The 26,723-nt window shown below is 39.8% G+C and overlaps 1 protein-coding gene across 3 annotated transcripts in view; it reads left to right on the plus strand.

The window, feature by feature from the left end:
* The window catches only part of TRRAP (transformation/transcription domain associated protein), a 321,632-nt gene that overhangs the window by 5,916 nt on the left and 288,993 nt on the right, over positions 1-26,723 (plus strand). For all 3 annotated transcript variants that reach the window (XM_061599260.1, XM_061599263.1, XM_061599262.1), the window contains exons 2-15: positions 512-676; positions 1,539-1,588; positions 2,971-3,081; positions 3,293-3,397; positions 3,774-3,857; positions 5,497-5,553; positions 8,065-8,190; positions 8,591-8,668; positions 13,223-13,311; positions 14,785-14,881; positions 16,927-17,065; positions 18,031-18,109; positions 21,840-22,074; positions 25,651-25,978. In XM_061599260.1, the coding sequence (XP_061455244.1) occupies positions 577-676; positions 1,539-1,588; positions 2,971-3,081; positions 3,293-3,397; positions 3,774-3,857; positions 5,497-5,553; positions 8,065-8,190; positions 8,591-8,668; positions 13,223-13,311; positions 14,785-14,881; positions 16,927-17,065; positions 18,031-18,109; positions 21,840-22,074; positions 25,651-25,978 (1,678 nt within the window). In that variant the 5' untranslated portion in view covers positions 512-576. The remainder of the gene's footprint in view (positions 1-511; positions 677-1,538; positions 1,589-2,970; positions 3,082-3,292; positions 3,398-3,773; positions 3,858-5,496; positions 5,554-8,064; positions 8,191-8,590; positions 8,669-13,222; positions 13,312-14,784; positions 14,882-16,926; positions 17,066-18,030; positions 18,110-21,839; positions 22,075-25,650; positions 25,979-26,723) is intronic.

Genomic DNA, 26,723 nt, shown 5'->3' on the forward strand with positions numbered 1-26,723 from the left:
ATGGCATGGGACCGCAATATCTGGTGGAACGCCTCTCCCAATACGAACCTACCCGTACACTGCGCTCAACATCTAAGGCCCTCCTCCGAGTACCATCCCATCGAGAAACTCGGAGGGTAATGACTAGAACTAGGGCCTTTTCAGTGGTGGCCCCCGAACTGTGGAATAGTCTCCCTGATGAGGTACGCCTGGCGCCGACGCTGCTATCTTTTCAGCGCCAGGTGAAAACTTTTTTTTTCTCCCAGGCATTTTAAACTGTATCTTATGTGTATTTTATAGTGTATTTTAACAGTATTGCATTAGTGTTGTATTTTGGTGTAGTTTGGTTCCCTGCTTGTTTGTTTGTTTTTTGATTCTGTTATATCTATTGTATTTATATATTGTGCTTGTTTTACTTCTGATGTACACCACCCAGAGAGCCTTTTAGGCTTAGGGTGGTATATAAATTAAATTAAATAAATAAATAAATAATAAATGATGCTAAAGTAGTCCTGCATTTTATTTTTAACAGGCTGGCTGATAGTGAGGTCTTTATTTTTCTTCACAAGTGATAACTTGTTTTCAAAAAAGAACAAAATGGCATTTGTTTCAACACAAGGACCCACTGTGGTTGACCAAACCACTTTAATGAAGAAATACCTCCAGTTTGTGGCAGCTCTAACAGATGTTAATACACGTAAGTTTATTTTCAGTGTAATATTTTGGTCCTCGATCGCTCTGCTAGTTGTGTTATTTATACTAGCCTGGAGTGGACATAACACTGGCTGTTGCAAATTGCAGCTTGCAGATTGGGAGCTAAACTTGGGATCATGCATATCCTTTTTTTGCCTGTCACATGTGACCTCTTATTGGGCTGAAGCATGATTTAGCATTTTGTCTGCACCAATACTAAGCATGTTTGATGCTAACTGGAGTCCCCACAGTGAGAAATCAATCTTTGAAGTGGGTTTGCAAACTTAACTGTAGGCAGCATTTATGTAGAGCAGTGTTCTTCAATCTTGGGTCCCCAGTTGTTGTCAGATTACAACTCCCATCAACCCAAGTCAGTTTAGACAGTGGTTAGGGATGATAGGAGTTGTAGTCCAACAACGTGTGAGGACTCAATGTTGGAGAACAGTGCTGTAGAGTGAATGTTAAAATGTGATTAAGATCATCAAGGAGAAAAAGGAATTGTTTTGGAGAAGGAAGAGAATGAGTTCCTGAGATTCATCCCTGACTGGGAAACCAAGGTTTGCAGGGAGCCAGGGTTATTTCTGTACCAGGCCATGTTTGCAGCAAGTTCCGAAATTGCCTTGAGCGCTGCTTTAATGAAGAAGCAAAATGATGAGCAAGATTTTCTCGAACCCTACAAAAATAATTTGTGTGTGTGGAGAAGAATGAATGTAGGTGTGTGACTGAGAGTTGTGCTTTGTGGAATTTACAATTTGGGTCATGAGAGCCAAACTGATAAGATCTGATTGCTTCTTTGAGTGGGGGGTCAAATAGTATTCCTTCGATAGCTATCAAATGTTTTCATTACCTTCCTCCATTCTTTGTAGCCGATGAAACAAAGCTGAAGATGATGCAAGAAGTCAGTGAAAACTTTGAGGTAACAGCAATTATTAATCACTGTTTAACTGATCTAAATATTGTTGTTGGATTGATTGCAGACGTGGCACGGGGCTCTGATGTGATGTGTGGGATTTCCCTGCCTGCATAGTCTTCCCTCTTCATTTCAGAGAATGCTCTGGGATCCAAGCACAAAGCTTGTCCCACCTTTTAAATCAATATGAAAAAAGACTTAGTAGAGGACCTAATGGCATTCATTGCAGCCTACACCAGGGTTGTATTCAAGTAAGTCCTACTCAGAGTACATCCATTGAAATTAATGAACCCAACTTAGTCATGTTTCTTAATGTCATTGGGTCTACTCTGAATAGGGCTAGTGTTGAATACCACCCTCTGGTTGGGGTGCATTTTCATTTTTACTATGGCAAGCCTACAGTATTATTTTATTTATTTATTTTATTAAGCTTATATACCGCCCGACTAGCAACAGCTCTCTGGGCGGTGAACATTAAAAATACAATAAAAATAACACAATACAGTATATCACAATACAAAACTGTACAAAGAACTGTACAGTCTAAAATCAAAATATAATAATTTAGAATTAACAGGAATTAAAATGCCTCAGAGAAGTACTGCACTTGATGGCCCACTGGTCTGGCTTGAAATAAGGCAGCTTCTTATAACATGATCACTGAAATCTAATTAAGACAGTTACAACTTTATACCTCCCCCATCTACTTAGGCCTGTTGGAGTGATGGATACAAATAAAGCCAAAGTTTCCTGGTAGCTGTAGCCAACCAGGAATTACATACAGGTGAATGATGAGCTGGTGGAGGAGGGACGAACCATCATCCCTTCTTCATCAGCCCACTTTGTTTCTGTGCTAGTGACAGAGGAAGGAAAGCTTCTTCCTCCACAACCAGTCCAGAACTGCAGCTGGCTGGTGGAGCAGGGACGTATTGCTCCATCCTTTCACTGCTAGCCTGTTTGGTTAGGTGCGTTTTTAAAAAAGAGACCTGTAACCTGCATTTCCATGGTGGCCACAGTGGAGGGGGCTTCTTTGCAGCCAGCAAAGTATGCTAGTATTTTTAATTGTTTTGCAGGCTACTAACTTTCGTGGGCTAGCTGAAATATACTAAGGTTCTAAGTATTGGGGAGGAGGCAGTGGGGTTGCAAGGTTGTTCCCCTCTTGCACATCTCTTTACTTCATTTGGCAATGTATATGCCGCGTTCTCATAACGAGTGAAAGAGGTGCTTGAAGAATTTTTGGCTTCATTCATTTTGGTAGCTGTTGCAGCTCTCTCTCACAGAAGTAATTGCCTATTAAACATTTGCCAGAATTTTACTAAAACGTTTAATTCTACATTCCCTGCATGTTTGGAATTTGGATAATTGTGTACTTATTATTTCTTTACTAGAATGTGACATCATCCCTTCAGTATTCCACATTTCTGGAACACATCATTCCTCGCTTCCTTACTTTTCTCCAGGATGGAGAGGTTCAATTTCTGCAGGAAAAACCAGCACAGGTACGTTTTGAAACAAATTCCTCTTTCTCTGTGGCTTTGTCTTTCAAGGAGTTATTTTAAAAAACAGGAAGGGAGTTTTATTATAGACATTTTGATTTTTCTGAGTTTTTTCTTTGAAGTATTGGTTCATCTGTTACAGGGAATTATCATGACTTTCCACTGAGTTATACCTTCTGATGTAAAGTTCCACTTATTTTTTTCCCCTCCCCAGCAACTGAGAAAATTAGTTCTGGAAATAATCCACAGAATACCAACAAATGAACATCTTCGTCCACACACCAAAAATATCTTATCTGTGATGTTCAGATTTCTAGAGGTACTGTATTTTAAAATATAATCTCAGCAATTTTTTTAGAGTTATGTGGATATCTCTGTGTTTAAAACATCGTTATTGGAAAGATCACTAGAAGCAATGGACCATTGATTAAACATTGCTGTGATGTTTTGCTGTTCTGATGCGCTTATATGTGATTGTCCTGACATTGTATTGTCCTGACATACACCACAGAGGTGAATCAATCCTATAAGAGAGAAATCTATACTCCTGTCAAGACATATGAATTATTGTTTGACAGTAGCAAATAAAGTTTTCTGAATGAGCTCATAAGATGACAGTAAACTATTATTTAAAATGTTTAGAAATTTAGTTGTGATTGAATAAATCTATTTTCTTTCCCTTGATGTACACTTAGACTGAAAATGAAGAAAACGTACTAATTTGTTTGAGGATAATAATTGAACTGCACAAACAGTTCCGGCCACCAATCACACAAGAGGTAAGTTGCTTTCTTGTATATAGTTGAAGTTTTCTTTTTATGATACTTCTTTAATATGTTTTAATCAGTTATATTAAAAATGCAATGTATTTGGGATTTTTTTTTGCCATCAAACATTTTCACTATGAAATTTTAACATTAGATGATTGGTATTGAAAGTGCAGTAGAGAAGAAATGTGCCAGTGTTTAGAATATTATAATGAAGTAAAAAAACCCTTGTGTTTCTGTTAAGAGGAAAAATGCACATAGTTGTGGATTTTTATTATATTAAATTTGTTAGTGGCTTTTCTTTATACAAGTGAACCCAAAACAATCTATAATCAATAAAAAAGTTAAAACCAGTAAAAAAAATCAATGAAGCAAAAGGTAATGGATAGACTTTGTAATTTATTTGAATTGTTATTGTAAAAAATCTTTTGCTGTTTTATAACAGTGGTGATATCATATGTAATTACTGATGTGGTTAATTGCATGAATGCACTTAGGCTGCAATCCTGTACCTACTATCTTGGTAGTAAGGCCCACTGAACTCATTGGGACTTTCTTCTGAGTAAACATATATAGAATTAAACTGTTGTATTCACAGAAGTTTTCTTTTCTTTTCCCATGTAGCTACCTATGCTTCCCCCCACCAAGACTCTCTGGAGTGGTGGGGTGTGTGGTATTAGCTGTATAAACACCAGGGGCACTAGGTGGTGTACAACATGGTGCCCACTCTAGGGGGTGGGGGCATACTCCTGGGATGGGGCAAGTGAAGGGCCTTGGGGAGGAAAGAAAACTCCCACAATTGGCTTCTATTTGCCACTTACAATTAAGACATAATCTTCACTGAGGTAGTGACCTTGTATCTGGACTGTACCACTTCAGACTCACCTGGTTGGATACTACTTTATGCAAAAACACTCTTTGTACATAGCAAATAACACCTCCTTAAAACATGCTTTTTTAGCTAGGCCTTTGCAGATTCCAGTTTTAGTTCTTAATTTTTCTGGCCTGTTTCAGCTGAGTTTTATTGTGTATGTTGTGTTTTAATATTTAATAATATTTTTTGTACGTTGCTGTGTCTTTTTAAAAAAATTATGTGCCATCTTGAGACTTTAGCGAAGAGGCAGTATAAAGCTAAATGTCAGGGAGAGGTTGCAGCCTGGCCTCCTTCCTCGCATGCTTGTTTTCTATGTGTAGCAGTTTGAGGGTGACTGATGGTGCATTCTATCACATGAGCTGCCACTGGCACTCTCAAAGAGACATAGTCCCTGCACAGAATTGCTTCCTCAATGAGAACTAGACCTAATGCCCTGATCTTTACTATCACTTGTTTTACTAGAAACTTACTAGCATCGTTGGCTGTGCTTGTTGGGGCTGATGAGAATTATATTTCAGCAACATCTGGAGGGCCAAAGGTTCCCCACACCTGTACTAGACAAACTAAATTTCCAGCTGCTGGAATTCTGCATTTGTTTCAATGCTAAAAGTCAATAATTCCCCTTGGCATGCTAAGACCTTAGATGCTCCTAAACGAGCTTTTTAGATCCTGACCAATGCACTTTCTTTGCTTGTAATGTTTAATGAAAAGACATTGAGATAAAATGGCTTTAAATTTTTCGAACTAAGACTTACACTTTTTTCTCCCTTTTTACAGATTCATCATTTTTTGGATTTTGTTAAACAGATTTACAAGGAACTTCCAAAAGTAGTGGTAGGTCTTACTGATTTTTTAAACCTTATATATAAAGTGGTTTTTGAAATCCACAGTCTTCATCCAGCATAAATAAATACTACTGTTCTGGTGGCTTTCCCATTATCCCATTTGGAATACTTGTGATTTTTTGCCTCCCAGAGTTGGCAAGAGCCCATGGTTCTGTGGATTGGTCAAACAGCCTGTTGTGGCAAAATCTGCTATAAAACAAGCATACATTTTCACTATTCCCTCCCTGCACAGTTTGTAAAACTCAGTGATGAGAAAAACCACTTAGGGGGACACTCTGCCAGACTAAATGACTACATAAAACTGCTTCCCTTGTTTCCCTTATTCATATGGGTGAACACCTTTATAGAAATAAATGAGGGCTAATAAACTGAGGCTCAATCCAGACAAGACTGAGATGCTGCTGGTGGGTAGTTCTTCTCACTGGATGGTGGATGTCCAACCTGTCCTGGCTGTGCTTGCACTCCCCCTGAAGGAGCAGGTTCATAGCTTGGGGGGTTCTTCTAGAACCATCTGTATCACTTGAGGCTCAGGTAGCCTTGGTGGCATGGAGTGCCTTCTACCAACTTTGGTTGGTGGCCCAGCTACGCCTCTGTCTGGACAGGGATAACCTGGCTTCAGTTGTCCATGCTCTGGTAACCTCCAAGTTAGATTACTGCAATGCACTCTATGTGGGGCTGCCTTTGAAGACGGTTTGGAAGCTGCAGTTTGTGCAAAATGCAACGGCCAGATTGGTAACAGGGACCAGCCGGTTTGAACATATAAAACCAATTCTGGCCCGCTTGCATTGGCTGCCTGTATGTTTCTGAGCTCGATTCAAGGTGCTGGTTTTAACCTATAAAGCCTTATACGGCTTAGGACCACAATACCTGATGGAATGCCTCTCCCAGCATGAACCCACCCATACACTACGCTCAACATCCAAGGCCCTCCTCCGCGTGCCTACTGTGAGGGAAGCTGGGAGTCTGACAACAAGGGAGAGGGCCTTTTCGGTGGTGGCCCCCAAATTATGGAATGATAATTTTGATGAGGTGCGCCTGGCGCCAACACTATTATCTTTTTGGCGTCGGGTCAAGACTTTCCTCCCAGGCATTTTAGCATGTGTTTTTAAATTGCTTTTTAAAAATGTGTTTTTAAATTTGTATATTTATTTTTAACGTTTTTAATTGTTGTAAACTGCCCAGAGAGCTTCGGCTATGGGGCAGTATACAAATGCAATAAATAAATAATAAATAAAGACATTTATTTCTTTATAAAACATTTATACCACTTAATAAAAATCTTTATGCTCTTTACATAAAAACAATATTCAATACAGTTTCCTAACTGAGGAAAAAATGGGATAAAAACAAAACTGTATGAAACAACAGAATTCAAAATTAAGTGTTGGAGTTCAGGAGAGCTTGGGCAAACATTAGTTTTTAAGAGGCATTTAAAAGATCATTAACTACATGATCGATGGCATTCTAACGGGTGGATGATATCGCTGAGAAAGCTCCTGTGTGTTGTCACCAGTGACAATCTGTTGATTGTAGAATGACCAGCATGGGCTTCTCAAAAGATCTTAAAGATTGACTTAGTCTGTTCTGGGAAGGCAGTCTCACCCTGGTCCAAAGTTGCTGAGGACTTTTAACTGTTAACATCAATTCCTTGAAGGAAGGGCCATAGCTCAGTGGTGATTTGCTTTGCATGCAGAAGGTTCCAGGTTCGATTCCTGGCATCTCAAGGTAGGCCTGGGAGAGACTCCATGTCTAAAATCCTGGAGAGCTGCTGCCACTCAGTGTAGACAGTACTGAGTTAGATGGACCAAAGGTCTGACTTGATATAAGGCAGCTTCCTATGTTGAATGTTCAGTAGCTTATAAGCAGCCAGTACAGACCTTTCAACACTGATGTAATATGCTGGGTGTCCCACTAAACACCCTAGCAACTTCATTTTGCACTAGCTGCTGCTTCTGAACTAGGTGCCAGGGCAGCTCCACATATAGCACATTACAGTCATCTAAGTACAGGCATACCCCGCTTAATGTCACTTCACTTAACGTCGCCTCGCTATAACGTACATGATCCATATGCCACCATACCCCGCTTAACGTACGCGCGCTTCGCAATTATGGACACTTAATGGCGTGACGCCGCTGCCATCTAGTGGCAATTGCAGTGCAGTACATGCATAGATAATTGCTTCACTTTAAGTACATTTTCACTTTACATGCACGCTCTGGTCCCATTGTGTACGTTAAAGCGGGGTATGCCTGTATGAAGTTACAAAAGTAACTGTAACTATGTAACTAGTAACTAATAACTGGCAAAACTCTTCCTGTTGAGGAATGGCTGTACCAGTTGCTGACCCAGAAAGGAGGGGAGGAAAGTAACTGCTGTGCCAAAGAGATCCGATAACCTCACCACAACTAAGAAACTCTGTAACCTTATGAGCGCTTGTGAAATCAGTGAGATCTTCAACTATGGTTAATGCTTCAAAATTTTCTACTTCTTGCCATAGAATCGATACTTTGAGAATCCTCAGGTTATCCCTGAGAACACTGTTCCTACTCCAGAAATGGTTGGTATGATCACAACAATAGTAGTGAAAGTAAATCCAGAACGGGATGACAGTGAAACAAGAACGGTATGTATAGTAAGTCACTTTAGCTTTTAATATAGTCCTGTTGTTTATGCTGTATCAGTATTGGGATGAAGTGGGTGTGGACCTTGGGAGTGCCAAGATTAGGAGACGCGGGGAGCCCCATATGAGCAATAAATAGGTAAGCCAAACTGATTTACCTACTTTCAATATTTTTACCCTGCCCTTCAACTAAATTCCCAGGATGGCTTACAAAGCCAAAGTATAATACAGTTAAGATGGTAAAAACAAGCAAGCTATATTAAAATAAGCATGACTAAGAAGGCAGTATAAAGCAGTCTGATGACTAACGTATTCAGATTTTTTTTAAATTACATTTTAAAAGGATGGTTGTATGGAAATGCTTATGAAAAGATTTATCTGTAATCCACATCTGTTTTTACAGCATTCAATAATTCCTCGAGGCTCTCTCTCCTTGAAGGTGTTAGCTGAGTTGCCTATTATTGTTGTTCTCATGTATCAGGTTAGTATTAGAACTCTTCACATGAGTAATATGTCTTAACTGGTTGCCAGTTGTTTACCGGGCCCAATTCAAGGTGTTGGTACTAACCTTTAAAACCCTATACGGTTTCGGCCCAGTCTGTCTGAAGGAACGCCTTCAGTATCACCAAATATGCCGCCAAACAAGATCAGCCTCACAAGGCCTTCTCTCGGTCCCACCGGTGAAAACAGCTAGGCTGGTGCGGACCAGAGAGAGGGCCTTTTCGATCGTGGCCCCCACCCTCTGGAACTTGCTTCCTTTTGACCTTCGTCACGCCTCCTCCCTGATGGCTTTTCGCCAAGCTTTAAAGACCTGGCTGTTCAGGCAGGCCTATGGGATTTCTGGGGTTGGTTAGGTCTTTATATTGTATTACTGAAGGATGGTTAGATGAATTGCTGTTAATATTGTAATTTGTTGTATGTATATGTTTTTACATAGTATTTATATCGTGTACGTCGCCCAGAGTGTCCGCTTAGGCGGACAGATGGGCGACTAATTAAATAAAATTTTATTATTATTTATTATTATTATTATTTATTAATTGCAGAGCTTGGAAGATTACTTTAAAAAGTAATACATTACAATTACTGTTGCATGGCCCCAGAAAGTAATAAATTACTATTACAATTGCTCTGAAAAGAAATGATTGTTTATTTGTTTATTTATTGTATTTATATACTGCCCCATAGCCAAAGCTCTCTGGGCGGTTTGCAATAACTAAAAATATTAAAAACAAATATATAGAAATTTAAAAAGACATCTTTTAAAAACAATTTAAAACACAATTTAAAGCAATTTACTTTACCATTACTCAAAAGTGATCACTACAGTTACACTTAAGTTACTTTTTAAAAAATGGAGTGACTACAAGGTGCTGGCTTTGGCTGCTGTACATCTAAGTAGTCTAAAACAACATTAAAAATAAACACACTCACAGAGGGTAGTATAATATTTTTTTTTATCCATAGGAATTAACAGAATAGCATAACAGAATCTCACATCCACCCCCCACCCCTGCAATGGTGATACCCCAATACATGTATACTTATTCACTTGAAATCAGATTTTACACTTGAAATGCTGGTTTTACAATACATTTCTGTTATGTCTCATCTTTGCTCAAAAAGCACATCAGACAAGGAACGTCTTCGTTGCCACTGGTACTATACAGACGTTCTACTGTGGCGCTTGAAGGCATGACTGTGAGGTGCTGCAGAAAATACCACATTTTGATTAATATGGCAATCCCCTATCATCAAAGAAAAATGCAAACTTTAGCACTTTACTAGTTGCCTTTGTAATTTTTTTTGTCAACAGTCCAACTTAGAGGTAGCTTAATCCTGTATATACTTACCCGGGAGTAAGTCCCATTGAATTCACTGGGTAGACATGTATGCAAGATTGAACTTTTAGAGGTAGAATTTAAGAGACATAACGCAGGTAAACAGAAAATACACATATCAAAAACAATCCACCAGAATAAACATTATCCCTTCTCCTTCAATTAAAAATGTAGTCTTGCATAGTATATAGTTAAATTATGGAATTTACTACCACAAGAAGCAGTGATGGGCACCAACTTGGCTGGCTTTAAAAGAGGATTAGACAAATGCATGGAGGATAAAGCTATCAGCGGCACCTAGCAATGATGGCTATGTTTTACTTCCACTGTCAGAGACAGTATGCTTCTGAATATCAGTTGCTGGAAATACAAGTGAGGAGAGTGCTGCTCGTGCGCTCAGGTCCTGTTTGTGGGTTTCCCTTTAAGACATCTGGTTGGCCGCTGTGACAACAGGATGCTGGACTAGATGGGCCACTGGCTGTATCCAGCAGGCTCTTCTTATGTTCTTGTATGTATTGCAACAAACCAAACTTACTCTGCAGAGCAGGGATAGCCAACGTGGTGCCCTCCAGATGTTGTAGGGCTACAATTTCCATCATCCCTGATACTTGGTTATGTTGTACGAGACTGATGGGAGTTGTAGTCCAACAACATCTGAAGGGCACTATGTTGGCAACCCAATTAGATTAACACAATTCCTTTCCTATCTACGCATCTGTTTCAAACATGTCCAGAAAAGTATGTCTCTAAAATTCTATGTCTGACAGTGCATTCCTTTCAGAGGTAAAAATTAATCTGCAGTCCAATATACTTATCCATTTAACTCTATGAGGCTTAATTCGGAGTAGACATATATAGGACTGGACTGCACCAGAATACATTCTGCATTTTGGGGGCTATATTTTATTAATGCTGTTCCAACTACAACTACCCACTGCTGCTTACGTACATATATTGTCTCAGCCTAAGCTACCTCACAGGGTTGCTGCAAAGGTAAATGGGGGGAGGAATGGCAATGGTCATGGCATTCAGAAATCAAAAGTAAATCTGGGGAGGGGGGCACACAAGTACTAAGGTGTGTGATAGATAGAATCTTAATAGGTGAAGCTTTCACCATAATTGTATTTCCATAGTAGAAAAGGCTTACCCCATTTAATTTCTGCCCCCCTCAGCTGTTAAATGCACAAGAGCCTGATCTCCTGCAGTGCCAACCCTAAACCACGCAAAAGAACTCAAGTTTTTAAAAAATAACCACTACAGAATTTTGGCATTTTTTTAAAAAAAAGAACATCTGTACCTGTATGAAATATGACATTCTCAGGCAAAAAGAAGTTATGAGACAGTAGACGTAAAAGCACACACAAAGCCTTGACAAACAGCAACAAAAATACTCTGAGCATGAGCATTTTCACATTTTAATTTTTTATTCATCATTATTTTTGCTTATTTACTGCCTTGGGCCAGTCCCTAACTCAGCCTAACCTACCTCACATGGCTGTTGTGAAGATACAGAAGGTAGAATTAAAATGGGTGCAAAAGGAAACTAGGCTGCAATCCAGTACATCGTCTACTCAGCAGTAAGCTCTATTGGGTTCAATGGGAATTACTCCCAGGTAAGTGTGTAGTCCAATACACACTTACCTGGGAGTAAGTCCCATTAAACCCAATGGAACTTACTTCTGAGTAGACTTTATTGGATTGCAGGTTAGTTCTTGTATTATAGGCATCAAATTTTACTTGTCTTAACTAGAGTGGTGCATCTTAATACTATAAAGTGTCATATTTTTTCTCTTCTCCCCCCTCTGCAAATAATATGGCTTCAAGGCTTCAACCAGTCCTTATCTGGCCTAATTAGTGCAATCCTATACCCAATTTGATTTACCTGGCAGTAAGCTCCATTAAATATAAAGAGACTTCCTTCTGAGTAGATATGTATATGTTGTACTGTAAGTTAACTATGCAATGATTTTTAACAAGTGCCTGTTCGGAGCTCTTTGCATTTGCCATGGGGAGGGGGATTTTTTAATTTGCACAAAAGAAGCTCCAGGGAATACATTCCTCATAAGATGAAGATGCATCCTGGTTGTTAGGAAGAAAGGAAAGGCAGGAAAGAAAACTGGAAGCAGCAGCTCTTTAGGACCCTGGCTGCTTGCTGCTGCAACTTCTGCCTGCCTCTTGCTCACCCCAAGCCAAGCTGTAGCTGTGAGGAGGCTTTTGGCTCTGCTCCTTGTTCTCTCAGCAGCCCTGCCATTTCTGGGTGGTTAGCGAGTGGAGGCAGCTAACTACCGGTAGTGGTCTCTCGTCTGTCTGCTGGTAAGAGAGGGGAGGAGAGAAGGGAAGGCAGAGGTCACTGCTCAGAGCTTGGAGCACCAAACCATGTGCAACCCTCCCTCCCCCTACTTTCTGTCAGCCAGCAAGCATAGTCTCTCTCACTCAACCATCTCCCGGACCCTGCTCTGCCACAAAGGAAACATTTTCACTTGCGCTGCAAAAAAGTTAAAACACTTCAAATGCAGCAAAGTAGCCAGGGAAGGCTACTCCCTTGCACCAAGTGCGCACGCACACATGCACGTCATATCTCACCTCCACAGTTCTTCATGTCCATTCTGCCACTGCCTCCTTACCCTCCAGCTCCTATCTCTCTCTCCACTCCATTTTTCTCCACCACCATCCATTTTTAAACAATTTTTTCTCCACTCCACCCCCATCTTGCTCTCCACCTCCTCCCTTGTTGGTTCCTAAACACCCACAGAGCATGAAGGGAAAACAATGCTGTGCAGAAGGATGTGATTTTCATCCACAAATCAGGAGTACAGTGCTTCCCCTGCTCCCCCCCAAGTTATGCCTAAAAGTAGCGCTGGAAACATTGCAATTATAGCTCAAAAGTCATAAAATTACTCCTTGTATTATTAAAATCTAAATGTAAAGAAATTACCCACTTCCTAAAAAATTATAAATAACAATTTGTTTTTCCTCTCACATTACTTCCAAGCTCTGCTTAATTCCTCTCCTTTCCTCCAACCAAAATTCCATGTTTTGCCCCCTTAGCTGCGGATATGAATTAAAAGTAGCTGTAATCTTTGGGGCATCAAGTAGGAACTTGTGTGGGGTTTAGATTTGTTCAAAAATTACACTGCAAGTAAAAATGAGATTTCCCCCCCCCCATCACACATACATTTGTTTTCTTTCCCTAGCTGTACAAGCTGAACATTCATAATGTGGTGGCTGAATTTGTGCCCTTGATCATGAGTACAATTATTATTCAGGTGTCCACACAAGCAAGGTAAGGTTTGTAACAAAATCGCTTGGCAAGGCCTTTTTAACATGTTAGCAAATGCGTACTGCTGGTGTGGAACATCATTATATAAAGAAACAAATAACTAGGTTTCTAGCATCCTATTTGAGAGGGATAGTCCTGTTAGTCTCATGCAAGATATCCCTTTTTGTCAATAAAAGTGCCTAAGATAAAACATTCATGTCTCTCCCTTCAGGGCTTAATTGGAGACAGCAATTACATCCACTCCATACACTTAAAGCACGTTTAAAACACACGACTTCTCTCAAAGAATCCTAGGAACTGTAATTTGTTAAGGGTGCTGGGAATTGTAGTTCTGTGAGGGGTAAACTAGAGTTTCTGGGATTATTTGGGGGTGCTGTGTACTTTAAATGTATAGTGTGGATGTGACCAGAGTCAGTTAGCTCAGGGCAGGGTAAGCTTCAATTTTCATGGATCTGCTTTGTCTTTTACTAGCAGGGGGTTGGACCTGATGGCCTTATAGGCACCTTCCAACTCTACTGTTCTATGATTCTATGGTTTTTGAGGGGCTAGATTTGTGCTGGGAACATACAGTAACTGAAGAGGCTCTGGGTGAGCAGCCTGGGGACAATTTCTTCTCACCTTGGGCTTGGTGGCAAGTAGTTGGACTCTGTTTTACCTGTTTGAATTCTATGAATTTCTGATGTATTTGCTTTTATGTATTTTTATGTATTTTATGCTGTTTTATTGGTTTTAGGGTGGTTTATTTTTTCTTTTAACTACACACATGTGCTTTTTAAACACTTGTACACCGCTTAGAGAGTTTTGAAATATTAAGTGGTTTATAAATGCTTTAAAAAAATAAAGAGTAGTTACTTCCAGTACCATTTTAAAGAGGGGTCTTGACAAGGACATTCCCTTGGCTAGCTGGTGTTCTTGGTTGGGAAGTGAATTGCTGCTCTAGCCACCTCTTTCTCAACTAGAGCCTGTGTCCGTAGCAGTTTTATCAAACTGCTCTTCCTGTCACTGTTCCATTTATTATGGTCACAGACCAGCAAATTTCAATACAAACATAGGAAACACAACACTTAAAAACCAAGTACAAATTATACAGTTCTCTCTTTCATCCCTGTTTCATCCAGTAACTAACAATAAAGCCTGAGGTGTATGAGAGTATGTTGTGTGTTCACAATACTACTTTGGTGCTTGTTCAGTTGTTGGCACTTGTACAGTTATGGTCTGTCTATGCCAGCCTTTCCCAACTAGTGGGCCACCAGATGTTGTTGGACCACAACTCCCATCAGCCTCAGCCAGCATTGCCAATGGTCAGGAAAGATGGGAATTGTGGTCCAACAACATCTGGTGGCCCACTAGTTGGGAAAGGCTGGCATAGACAGCTTAAGCCTGTTGCTTCATAACCCAAACAATATGCTACCATTATGTTACTTTTTTTTTCCAAAAAAGGCAAGAGTAAATCACAGTTTGATGTTCAATTTTCAGGCAGCATAAACTTTACAACAAGGAATTGTATGCTGACTTTATTGCTGCGCAGATAAAAACCTTGTCATTCTTGGCTTACATCATAAGAATTTATCAGGTAAGCTACCTTAACAGTCTTGGTCAGGTGTGCACCTTGAGGCAGAGTGTCAGGATTTGCAAAAGCGATGCAGATGGCCGTAGCTAGATTCCACTAGTTAATAGAATTTTATTGAATTAGTTCATAACCATATCAAATGAGAACAAAATAAAATAATTTAAAGTCCAGATAAAACTATACCAAAACACAATTTTGTATAATGCAGGGGTAGGGAACCTTTGGCCAGAGCTTTGAAAAGTTACTTTTTTTAAACTACAACTCCCATCAGCCCCAGCCAGCATGGCCACTGTATTGGGCTGATGGGAGTTGTAGTTCAAAAAGTAACTTTTCAAAGCTCTGCCTTTGGCCCTCCAGATGTTGCTGAATTACAACTCCCATCAGCATGGTCAGTGGCCTGGGATAATGGGAGCTGTAGTTCAGCAACACTTGGAGGGTCACAGGTTCCCCACATCTGGCGTAACAATACAACTAGGGGTTTCTGAGGACACTGGTTGGGGGAGGTAGAAGAATGCTGGAAATTCCCTCTCCTTGTTTTTTGTCTCCATTTTGGGGGGCTTTGGTTGGGGTCCCATCCCCTTCTCAGCTTAATACAGCCAGTAACTAACTAGCCAGTGATAAGTGGCATGCAAGTTAATTTCCCAGCCTGGTTTACCCAAATGTCTGAGACTGTTTATTAATACAAACCATTCAGTTGAAGATGGTATCTAAGGAACATAGGCGATGTAAATGTTTCCTTGTATTAAGTGCTGGAAGGTTTTATATGAGGATACGAATTTACAACTGGTTTCCACTATGTTGTTCACCATGTTACAGAGGCCCTACCGGCCTCAACAAGAAATCAGGTAATTAGCGTTGCTGGCCCCATGCTGTTGAACACTCTTCTGCAGATATTCAGCAGGCATCCTTGCTTTTGACTTTCAGGCATCTCTTGAAGATTTTCTACTGCTGACAGGCCTCTGCAGCTATTCAGAGTGTTTTTTTTTCTGAGTAGCCGGTCATTTTAATTATTGTTTTGCATTGCTTTTAAATGTTTTTATGTTGCTGTACACCACCCTGATGTTTTGTGAGAGGGCATTATATAAATAGTTCTATAAATATGTTTGTATTTGATTTGTCACTTTCCAGGATTCTCCGTTTTTTAAAGCAAAATGGGGAATACAGTTTGATTGGTATATTTGTGAGATGTTAAGCCACGGCAAATGTATGTGAACTTTATGTGGGTTTAAAGTGGAGGGGGTGCCCCCCCATCTCCCTATGCTTGCCAGCTTCATTTCTGACCTTCCTGCATTCAGTGCAAAGGTTGTATGAGGATTCTAAATACTTTGGAGTGAATGTACTTGGAATCCTCCCTGCTATCAGGAACCCTGAGCATGCTTTGAATCCCCCATCAGACCTTTGCATTGAGCTTGGAAAATAGAGCTTGCACATGTGGGGACATTGGGGACATGGCTTGTATGTGCACCTTGCATGTGTTTGCCCTGAATTCCTGAATAGGCTACATTTTTACTCAAAACTAAATTAGCATGAGGAATTTTGCTGCTTCCGAACCTCCTCCCTACACTCAAAGCCTTTTCCTGCCATAGGCTTTGCTTGCTTGCAGTGGTCCCCTTTATCTGTCCATGGGTTAGTTGGGTGGAAAGGTGAGTGAGATCTACAATTAGTGATTTGTCTGGGCACACCCCGAGAGCTAGTGTAGTGTAGTGGTTAAGGTATTGAACTACGACCTGGGAGACCAGGGTTCAAATCCCTGCACCTCATGAACCTCACTGGGTGACCTTGGGCCGGTCACTGCCTCTCAGCCTCAGAGGAAGGCAATGATAAACCCCCACTGAATACTGCTTACCATGAAAACCCTATTCATAGGGTCGCCATAAGTTGGAATTGACTTGAAGGCAGGCCATTTCCATTTTCCTGGGCACACTCTATATACACAGAAGGAAATAAACCTTACTGATTTCTGTACCAGCGTGTGATTTTAGTTGCAATTTTAAAAGATTTATATTCCAGTTATATTTATGTCACATATGCATTTTTACTTTTATCAGGAATTGGTAGCCAAGTATTCTCAGCAAATGGTAAAAGGAATGTTGCAGTTACTGTCAAGCTGTCCACCAGAAACGGCTCACCTGAGAAAGGAGCTTCTCATTGCAGCCAAGCATATTCTTACCACAGATTTGAGGAGCCGTATGTCTTTTTTTCATATTTAAAATAGTTAAAATATGTTGGTGGCAGAATGGTTAGAGGTGGGTTACAAGATAGGGTTCTGTGTTTACAGTATCATGGTTCCTGATCATAAGTGCACTTTCTTGGTTAAGTTCCTTTGTGATTGCTACCAGAGTACTTTGAGTAAAGTAAACTTGGATAGGTGCTTAAAATTAGTATAAATATAAAATAATATTTTCAAGCTAAATAAACTACCACAACTTTTTTCTTTATTCGAGAGCAGCGTGTTAAATTAACTTTTGGCAGTTTCAGGATGGCTGAAAAGTGAGAGCCAGTGTGGTGTAGTGGTTAATTTATTTATTTTTATTTTATTTATTTTATTAAGCTTATATACCGCCCGACTAGCAACAGCTCTCTGGGCGGTGAACATTAAAAATACAATAAAAATAACACAATACAGTATATCACAATACAAAACTGTACAAAGAACTGTACAGTCTAAAATCAAAATATAATAATTTAGAATTAACAGGAATTAAAATGCCTCAGAGAAGAGAAAGGTTTTAACCTGGCGCCGAAAAGATGATAGTGTCGGCGCCAGGCGCACCTCCTCGGGGAGACCATTCCATAGTTCGGGGTTAAGGTGTTGGACTACGACCTGGGAGACCAGGGTTCGAATCCCCACACAGCCATGCAGCTCACTGGGTGACCTTGGGCCAGACACTTCCTCTGAGCCTCAAAGGAAGGCAATGGTAAACCTCTGAATACCGCTTACCGTGAAAACCCTGTTCATAGGGTCACCATAAGTCGGAATTGACTTGAAGGCAGTTCAAAAGGTCATGATTTGTAAGATACATTTTACACTAAATGTTTGATTTCTGGCCCGGTAGTTGGACTGCCTTCTGCAACAACTAAAGCTGCTTAATAATTCTTATTTTGTTGCCTTCATCATTCATGACAGTCTTATCATGTAATTTTTTCCACAGAATTTATTCCGTGCATGGACAAATTGTTTGATGAATCCATACTCATAGGCTCTGGATACACCGCACGTGAGACATTGAGGTGTGTAATGAAATCTGTTATATCTCTGAACCCTTAACACTGCCAGCACATGGGATATTTTATTTTACTTATTTATTTCTTACTTTTTTATCTTGCCCTACTTCCTGAAAGGAGCCTAGGGTGGCAAACAAAAACACTAAAAACACTCTAAAATATCTTAAAAACAAAATACTTTAAAATGTATTAAAACAAACCATCTTTTTTTTAAAAAAAGCTTTAAAACATCTAAAAAGGTAATTCCAACACAGATGCGTCTGAACAGTTCAGTGATCGACTAGGTATATAAGGGGTGAGGCCATCTTTCAGGTATCCTGGTCCCAACCTGCATAGAGCGTTGTATATCAAAACCAGAACCTTGAACTTGGCCTGGTAGCTAATGGGCAGCCAGTGCAATTCTTTCAGCAGCGGGGTGACATGTTGGCAATACCCTGCTCCAATGAGCAGGGCGATCAAGGCCGATTTAGTCCAATAAACCTGACCCCAGATTGGAATGGGTCAGGATAAACTGCTTCATCCAGAAGTACTTGCAATTGCTGTGCTACAATCTCAATACCTGAAAGACCGTTTTGTCGCTTATATACCCAGTCAATCAATGGGCTCTGCGGGTGAGGGCCTCCTACAGATACCATCTTATCAGAGGTCCATTCTACACAAAGGAAACGGACCTTTAGTGTAGTGGCACCTACCCTTTGGAATTCCCTCCACTTAAATATTAGACAGGCATCATCTCTGTTATTTTTTCGGTGCCTACTGAAGACCTTCCCCTTTCAACCAGCCTTTTAAATTGAGACCTTATTATAGTCTGCGTCTGTGCTGGAATTGCTTTTTAATTTTTTTTTTATAAACCTTTTTTTAAAAAAAAATGTTTGTAAAGCTTTAAAAAATATTTTTAAAGATGTTTTGTTTTTATACATTTTAAAGTTTGTTTTTATGATGTTTTTAAGTGTTTTTAGTGCTCTCATTTGCCGCCCTATTGGGCTCCTACTGGGAGGAAGGGGACTTTCCTTTCATCTCTCTCGTAGTCCCCAGATCTGCTTCACATAGTCCCTCAATCCTGCAGGGCAGTTCAGAAGGGAGGTGAGGAAAGTGAAATTCTGTTGTAAGAATGGAAGACTTTCTGTTCACAGAAAGACACAAGTGGTCATTGACCATTATATATGTAATAAATACCTGGCAACCCAAAGATCACTGATGAAATAATATTTTTAACTGTGTTTTAGAATGTTTTTAATTGCAATTGTGTTTTGGAATGTTTTAAACTGTTTTTAGTGTGGTTTTTTTTCTTGTTAAATTGTTTTATGTTTGCCAACCTGAGCTCCTTCAGAAGGAAGGATGGGGGACTTCCGGGAAGGGTTGCTCTGCCTGTGCTGCCTCTGAGCCGAGCTCTTGTCTCAGAGGATGCTTTTTCAGCTTCAAAATCAGTCAGAACGTCTTTTTTGACTGGTAAAGATTTTCTCCCGGTCAGGGAGAAACGTGAGATTAACCACAAAGCCTGTTTTTGTGGGGAGGACTGGATTTCATTTATTTATGAGAAAAGGTTCAAACTGCAATGTCGGACGGACTTTCATCAAGCTCTAGCTGATTATAGCGATATGTTTATCTTTTCTTCAAAGAAAAAACGGATTATAACAGGCAAACAAGCATCCTTCTTTCTGTTTTCTTTTTTCACTTGGTTTAAATTGGTGCAGTTAAAAAAGAGATTTGTCAATGAATCAGCTGTGAAGAATTCCTAGGTGAGTTATGGCTTTTCTCATTCACTTATGAAATTAAGGAGGAAAGAAATTGAAAAAGCTTATCTTTGCTTTTATCGCAAAAATCTGTCCTGGAGGTGCATTCTAAAGATACCAACGGAAGAGGGATTTCTATTTCGAGGAGGGGGAAAAAACTTTTTTTGGTCTATTTCATTTTGACGAATCTGCTTGTTCACGACGCCACTAATTGTCTTGATGTTGGGAACTAAGTTTGTTTTGTATTCCTGAACACATAGACATAAGGCAGGCTGTACTGTCTACACTGATATCAGCAGCCTGGAATATTAACCCAATTGTGGCTGAAATAATTTTTGCTTCTGTGGTTTTAAGAATGGCAGCCAGGAAAGTGATTGAGACCATGGAAGAAATTATGTTTCAGAAAATAATGGATGAGATTGAGATAACAAAACAAACCCTGAGACAGGGCAGACAGGAGATGAAAATTGAATTTAACAAAATGACACAGGAGCTTAAAGAAATAGGGGATTCCGTAAAAGAGGTGTTTGATGGGATTAGAGATGAAAAAAAAAATTAAAGGGAAGCCACAAGCCCTGGAGATTGGAACAAGTGTGAAATTGGAAAAAAGATTTGGAGTTTATGGATCTTAGAAATAAAGTTTATTGTTTGGAATTCAAAGTTGTCTCTGAAGAAATGAATGAAGATTTTGGTGGTAAAGTTACCAATGCCTTGGATAATTTTCTGGACTGGAATGATATGATGGAGTTTGACATTGAAAAAATCTATGGAGTTGGCTACAGATATGTGACAGTGGAGAAACTCTTAAGAGATGAACCAGTGCATTTTGTAAAAAAGAAGAACAGAGATATGACTTTGCAGCAATATTTCAGTAACATATTCATAATTCTTGACTGGAATGATGTGATGGGGCTTGTCATAGAAAAAATCTATGGAATTAACTACAAATATGTGACAGAGCAGAGATGTTCCCAGAACAGAGATGTGGCTTTACAACAATATTTCAGTAATATATTCAGAATTGATGGCAAGGACATATTTGTGATGGGGGAAATTCCCATCAGACTCTTGTTATATGACTATGGCTATGACAGCAAGATCATCATAAGATACTGATAATGGATGAATGGATACTGAAACCACTGGACTTAACATAATGGATGAATGGATACTGAAACCACTGGATTTAACAGGACTATTGAAGATGGAAGATGGAATTAATATTGAAAATGGAAGAATGGTTATGGAAATTATTGGACTTAACAGATTTGACGAGATGGATTAATCGATATGTTTATTTGGACTATGGTTATGACAACAAGATTATTATGGGATACTGATAATGGAAGAATGGCTACTGAAATTACTGGACTTAACAGGATTATTGAAGATGGAAGATGGAATTAATATAGATAATGGAAGAATGGCTATTGAAATTATTGGGCCTAACAGATTTGAATCAGATGGATTAAGCGACATGTTTATTTGGAGAAAAATTGAAAGATATATCTCTCAAGGAATTGAAACCTCTCTTTGACTTTTTGTAGAAAGAATAAAATAATGTTTATGAGATTTGATGATTAATTAAGATAATTACTGGAGGAAAGTGATTCTATAATATAATTTTAGAGATAGGATTGTTATATATTGTAGACTTATAATTGATCTGCGACAAATCGGAAGTCAACATTTTATTTTGTTGTTTGATTGTTTTTGTTTTGTTTTGTTTTTTGTCTTTGAAAATTTGAATAAAAATTAATGAAAAAAAAAGAAGGAAGGATGGGATATAAATTCAGTAAATGAATAACAAAAAATACTAAACTTTATGAAGCAGTGAATTTCTAAAAATGGAAACTTTTCTACAGAAAAATATATATCAGAAAATGTGTCACTCTTATTGCTGCATGTTAGACATCGATGTTTGAATGGCATACATGCATATAAGCCTACCTGGAAATATTCTGCTAGAGTAACTGGTATGTTTGTTCTTTTTATGTTCCTAGGCCTCTTGCATACAGCACTTTAGCAGATCTGGTTCATCATGTCCGCCAGCATTTACCACTCAATGATCTCTCCCTTGCTGTCCAGTTATTTGCCAAGAATATTGATGATGAATCATTACCCAGCAGTATTCAGACCATGTCATGCAAGCTTCTGTTAAATCTGGTGGACTGTATTAGATCCAAGAGTGAACAGGAAAATGGAAATGGCAGAGACATCCTCATGAGGATGTTGGAGGTACTGGGGTATTTAAAATAGGGTTGCAAGAAAGAAAATATTTATTAAAATTACATAGCTGCTCAGAAAAAAGACCTCTGCCCAGAGATATTGAGGATGCTGGGGTGGGATTAAATATATATTCACTAATAGGCAAAAAACCTTGTGGTTTAAGAATGTACCTATAGCGCACAGATATTTCTATCAAACTTTAAAACGCAGGGAAATTGGGCACCTATAGTGAATGCACCAGGGGAGCAGGAGACCTGACCTCCTCTCTGAGATATTGTACTGCCCTACAGATTTGTCAAAATACAAACACAATTTGGGTTGGTCTTTCACAGTCCAGTCCACTTCCTGTGTAGCTTGGAAGAATTTGGTAATGTGCCTCTGAGCCATATATGGTGAGTGGTGGCAACACCTGCCATCTCCAAAGATAATTTGTATGTTTGTTGGTGTTCTTCTTACTTTGCTTCTTTTCTGTGTTACTACTGTTTCTACAGAGAATCTAACCTAGAAAATTATATTTCTCTCATTATTCATCCTAGAAATCTGTGTCAAATTTATTTTTATTAATTTCAAAGCTTTTTTATTGGTCAATGTCATATGATGGTGAAGACAGCCTTTTGTGTTTCAAACTGGAGTTTATGCTCTATTTCTATTTTGAGCGCATTAACAGTTGAATCTGAAACTGCAGTTTGATGTAAAATCAGATGGATTACAATATGTTGCTACTTAAGCAATGATTCTAGCTGTTAGAAGAAACAAACGTGGCCAGCCCAAGATGCATATTTTCAGCCTGCTATGCTTAAATTATTCCAGTTCAGGAAAGGTGGGCATGGTCAATTAAAAACATAGAGCACACCTAGAATTTTGCTATGAATATATTTCACCTTCCTCTTTTTTATCTTGTGAAAACTGAGACAGAAAATGGATTATGGAATGTTTTATTTTAGCATGATGAATAAAATGTTTCATTGAATCTTGGTGTCTCTCCCCCCCCCCTTTTCCTCAGTTCTTTTTATGGCCATGGATGCTTGACACTGTGGAGGACCTTATGAGGAAAGGTTGAAGGAACTTTGCATGTTCCATCTGGTGAAGAGAAGGCTGAGGGGTGACATGATTGCACTTTTTAAGTACCTGAAGGGCTGTCATATAGAGGAGGGTACAGATTTGTTCTCTGCTGCCCCAGAGGGTAGGACTAGGTCTAATGGTTTTAAGTTGCAGGAGCGTAGATTCAGATTGGACATTAGAAGGAACTTCTTGACAGTAAGGGCAGTTCGGCAGTGGAACCAACTGCCTAGGGAGGTGGTGGGATCCCCTTCGGTGGATGTCTTCACGCAGAGGCTGGACAGCTATCTGAGGGAGATGCTCTAGCTGTGGATTTCCTGCTGTGAGCAGGGAGTTGGACTCGATGGCCTACAAGGCCCCTTCCAACTCTATGATTCTATGATCCATTAGAAACTATTCTGCAGAAAAGTCAGTGCCATTATTCCACATTGTTTTTGGAACTTTTTTTTAGTGTTGCAAAATGTTGCTGTACTTCACATATTCACAGAAACAGAAGCAAAAGAGAATGATTTACTATAGGAAACTTCACTAAAATTACAACGAAAATCACACATATTTAAAGTGACTATCTGAACGATATCAACTGTTTTAATATTGTTGCTTCCTACCTGCTAAAACAAGATCAGCACAGCACTTGTCTTGTTTCTGTTATCTGGGCTGATTGCAGGTGTTGCCACCACTCACCCTATGCTCAGAGGCACAGGTTACCAAATTCTTCCAAGCTACACAGGAAGTGGCTTGGACTGTGAAAGACCAACTCAAATTGCGTTTGCATTTTGACAAATTTGTAGGGCAGTATCATATCTCAGAGAGGAGGTCAGGTCTCCTGCTTCCCTGGTGCATTCACTATAGCTGCCCAATTTGCCTGCTTTTTAAAGTTTGATGGAAAATATATGCGGGCTATAGGTACGTTCTTAAACCATAAGGTTTTTTGCCTATTTCTCTGCTTTTTAATCCAGGAGGTAAGAAATGGGATCCTGTGCAAGCTTGCTGAGAATGGATTGATCATTTGTATGCTTATTGAGTTCAGTGGGATTTACTCCCCTGCAATCATGCTTAGGATAGGTAAAACTGACCATAGGAGGGAGACCTGGAGTGGGCAGGGGAGGAGGGGAAAGGGAGAGGAGAGGGGAAGTAGGGGAAAGGCAGGTCTGATCATTTGTATGCTTATTGAGTTTAGCGGGTTTTACTAGGATAGGTAAAACTGACCATGGGGAGGAGGAGGGGAAGGGGAGAGTAGAGGGAAGGAGGAAGGGGGGAGAGGGGAGCAGAAGGGGGAGGGGAAGGAGTGGATTGGAAGGGGAGGGGTGAAGGAAGGGAGAGGGAAAGGGCAAGAGGGAGGGGATAGGAGGGAGGAGGAGGGCAGGTCAGGTTTGATCATTTGCATGCTTTTTGAGTTCAGTAGGATGTACTACTGTGCAATCCTGATTAGGATAGGTGAAACTGACCTGGGGGAGGGGCAGAAGGGGGAGGGAGGAATGGGAGGAGATTGGATAGGTGGTCACTGGGCAGAGTGGAAGCCCCATTCCTTTCCAAAAGGAACACATTGTGAATAGTAGCATTTTTTTCACGGTTTCCCCCACCTTTTTATTCTACAGCAGGCACATGTAGCCTCCCATCCAAATTTAAACCAAAGCTGTCTCTGGCCATGTCCACACCAGACCTTTCTTTCACATCAGACAGTCATGGCTTCTCCCAAAGAATCCTGGGAAGTGTAGTTAACAACCAGCCAGGCATTTTTTAAACTTTTAAACTGAAGAAGATGAAGGTCAGAGTATGGGGCAAGGTCAGTAATAGGATTGCAGGTGCCCTGTGAACATGGCTGATTTTTAATTAGTTTCAACAAATTATGAGAACTCTGAGAGAAATAAGTCTAAAAGGGGTCTTTTTTTCTCTCTTTTTACATTTCAAACTCTTGATTCCCTCTGACTGTTTTGTGTATCGCCATGAAAATTTAAAGGGTGTTTCTGAGTTCAGGACTATAAGTTTTGTAAGGTTTTGTTTTGAAATGAGCTTATGGGTAACATCAGAATGGCATGGGGGTATTTTCAATTTAACACTGCAGAATGTGAAAAATCCATGCTGACTAGAATAGAGCCACTCTTGTGGCTTTATAATTAAAAAGGAAATAGTAGCTTGGTCTGGCTGACACCCCAGCTCATGCATTCTCTTCTGTTGTGCTCTGCAATTTCCTTCAGTTTCGGAGGCAATCATCAGTTGTCATTACATCTGGATGGGTAAACTATTGTTTGCATTTGTCCCCCCCCCCCTTCCCAAACAAGAAATTGCAAAAGACAGTATGAAGCTGCTTTATGATTTGGCGGGCAAGTGCAAGCCATAGTTTGCCCATCTGGATGTAATGACAATCAATGTTTTACCTCCTAGAGGAGGGAGGGAATTATGGCTTATTCCACAAAGCTCAGTTGTAGTCTGGTTTGACATAACTCTTGAGCTGAACCTACGCATGTGTTGAACTTTTCTTTACTGTGATCATGATTGTTTTTTGTTCCTCTTCTCGTGCTTCAGGTGTTTGTCCTGAAATTTCACACCATTGCACGCTATCAGCTTTCCGTGATCTTTAAAAAGTGCAAACCGCAGTCTGAACTTGGGGCAGGAGAAGCAGCATTGCCTGGTGTACCAGCTGGAGGAAACACAGCACCAGTTCCTGTTCCATCCCCTGCTCCAACCACTCCTGTGGCCCCTGTCTCAGGACCCGTCTTTGAAAAGCAAGGGGAGAAGGAGAAGGAAGACAAGCAGACATTCCAAGTCACTGATTGCCGAAGCTTAGTAAAAACCTTGGTTTGTGGCGTCAAGACTATTACATGGGGCATCACCTCTTGCAAAGCTCCTGGTGGTAATGTTGCATGCTTCTAATTATGGTTATTTTTTTGCTAGGGGGCTGCAACCCAATTAATTTTTTTAAAGGAATTAATCGTATAGGGTTTAGTTAGCTAACTGGTCTATTTATTTAAATGTGCATATGGGTAAACATTTCTGAAAACCAAACACAGAAAGTGGCAAGCATCCAAAAGCCAGGAATAAAAAAAAAGGGGGGAGGGAAATCCCAAGATGCTGAATAATGAGATGTTAGTCTGTCATTTCAAGCAATCTTACTAGAAAAGAATATTACAGACCAGTCCATCCCCCGACAAAGGCCAGACAATATAGTGGCCGAAATGCATTGGGCTCTTTTTGAAAACAAACACCTCATTTTTCAGCATCTTGGCATTCCCCCCCCCTTTTTTTATTCTAAACATTTCTGAAACAAGAAGCATACTTTGTGCTCAAGTGATGCATGCCTATATCATAAAAGAGATGATTCCTCTTAAGGTGAGGTAGGAGGTGAGAGAATTCCTAAGATTACGTTTGCTGTCTGCAGTTTTTGTTAAATTATGGTTTATGTCTATATCACTCAAAGGCCCCAAAGTGGTGAACAGCACACTCATAGAAAAGAAATGTACCACTTGTATTAAAAATAATTGGTGATACTCAACACTTATCCTACTCAGAGTAGATCCATTGAAATTAATGGACTTTAACCTAGGTTCATTAATTTCAGTGGGTTTACTCTGAGTATGACTTAGTTGAATACGATTATA

This window comes from Rhineura floridana, chromosome 17, assembly GCF_030035675.1.
Source record: "Rhineura floridana isolate rRhiFlo1 chromosome 17, rRhiFlo1.hap2, whole genome shotgun sequence".
Taxonomy (NCBI): domain Eukaryota; kingdom Metazoa; phylum Chordata; class Lepidosauria; order Squamata; family Rhineuridae; genus Rhineura; species Rhineura floridana.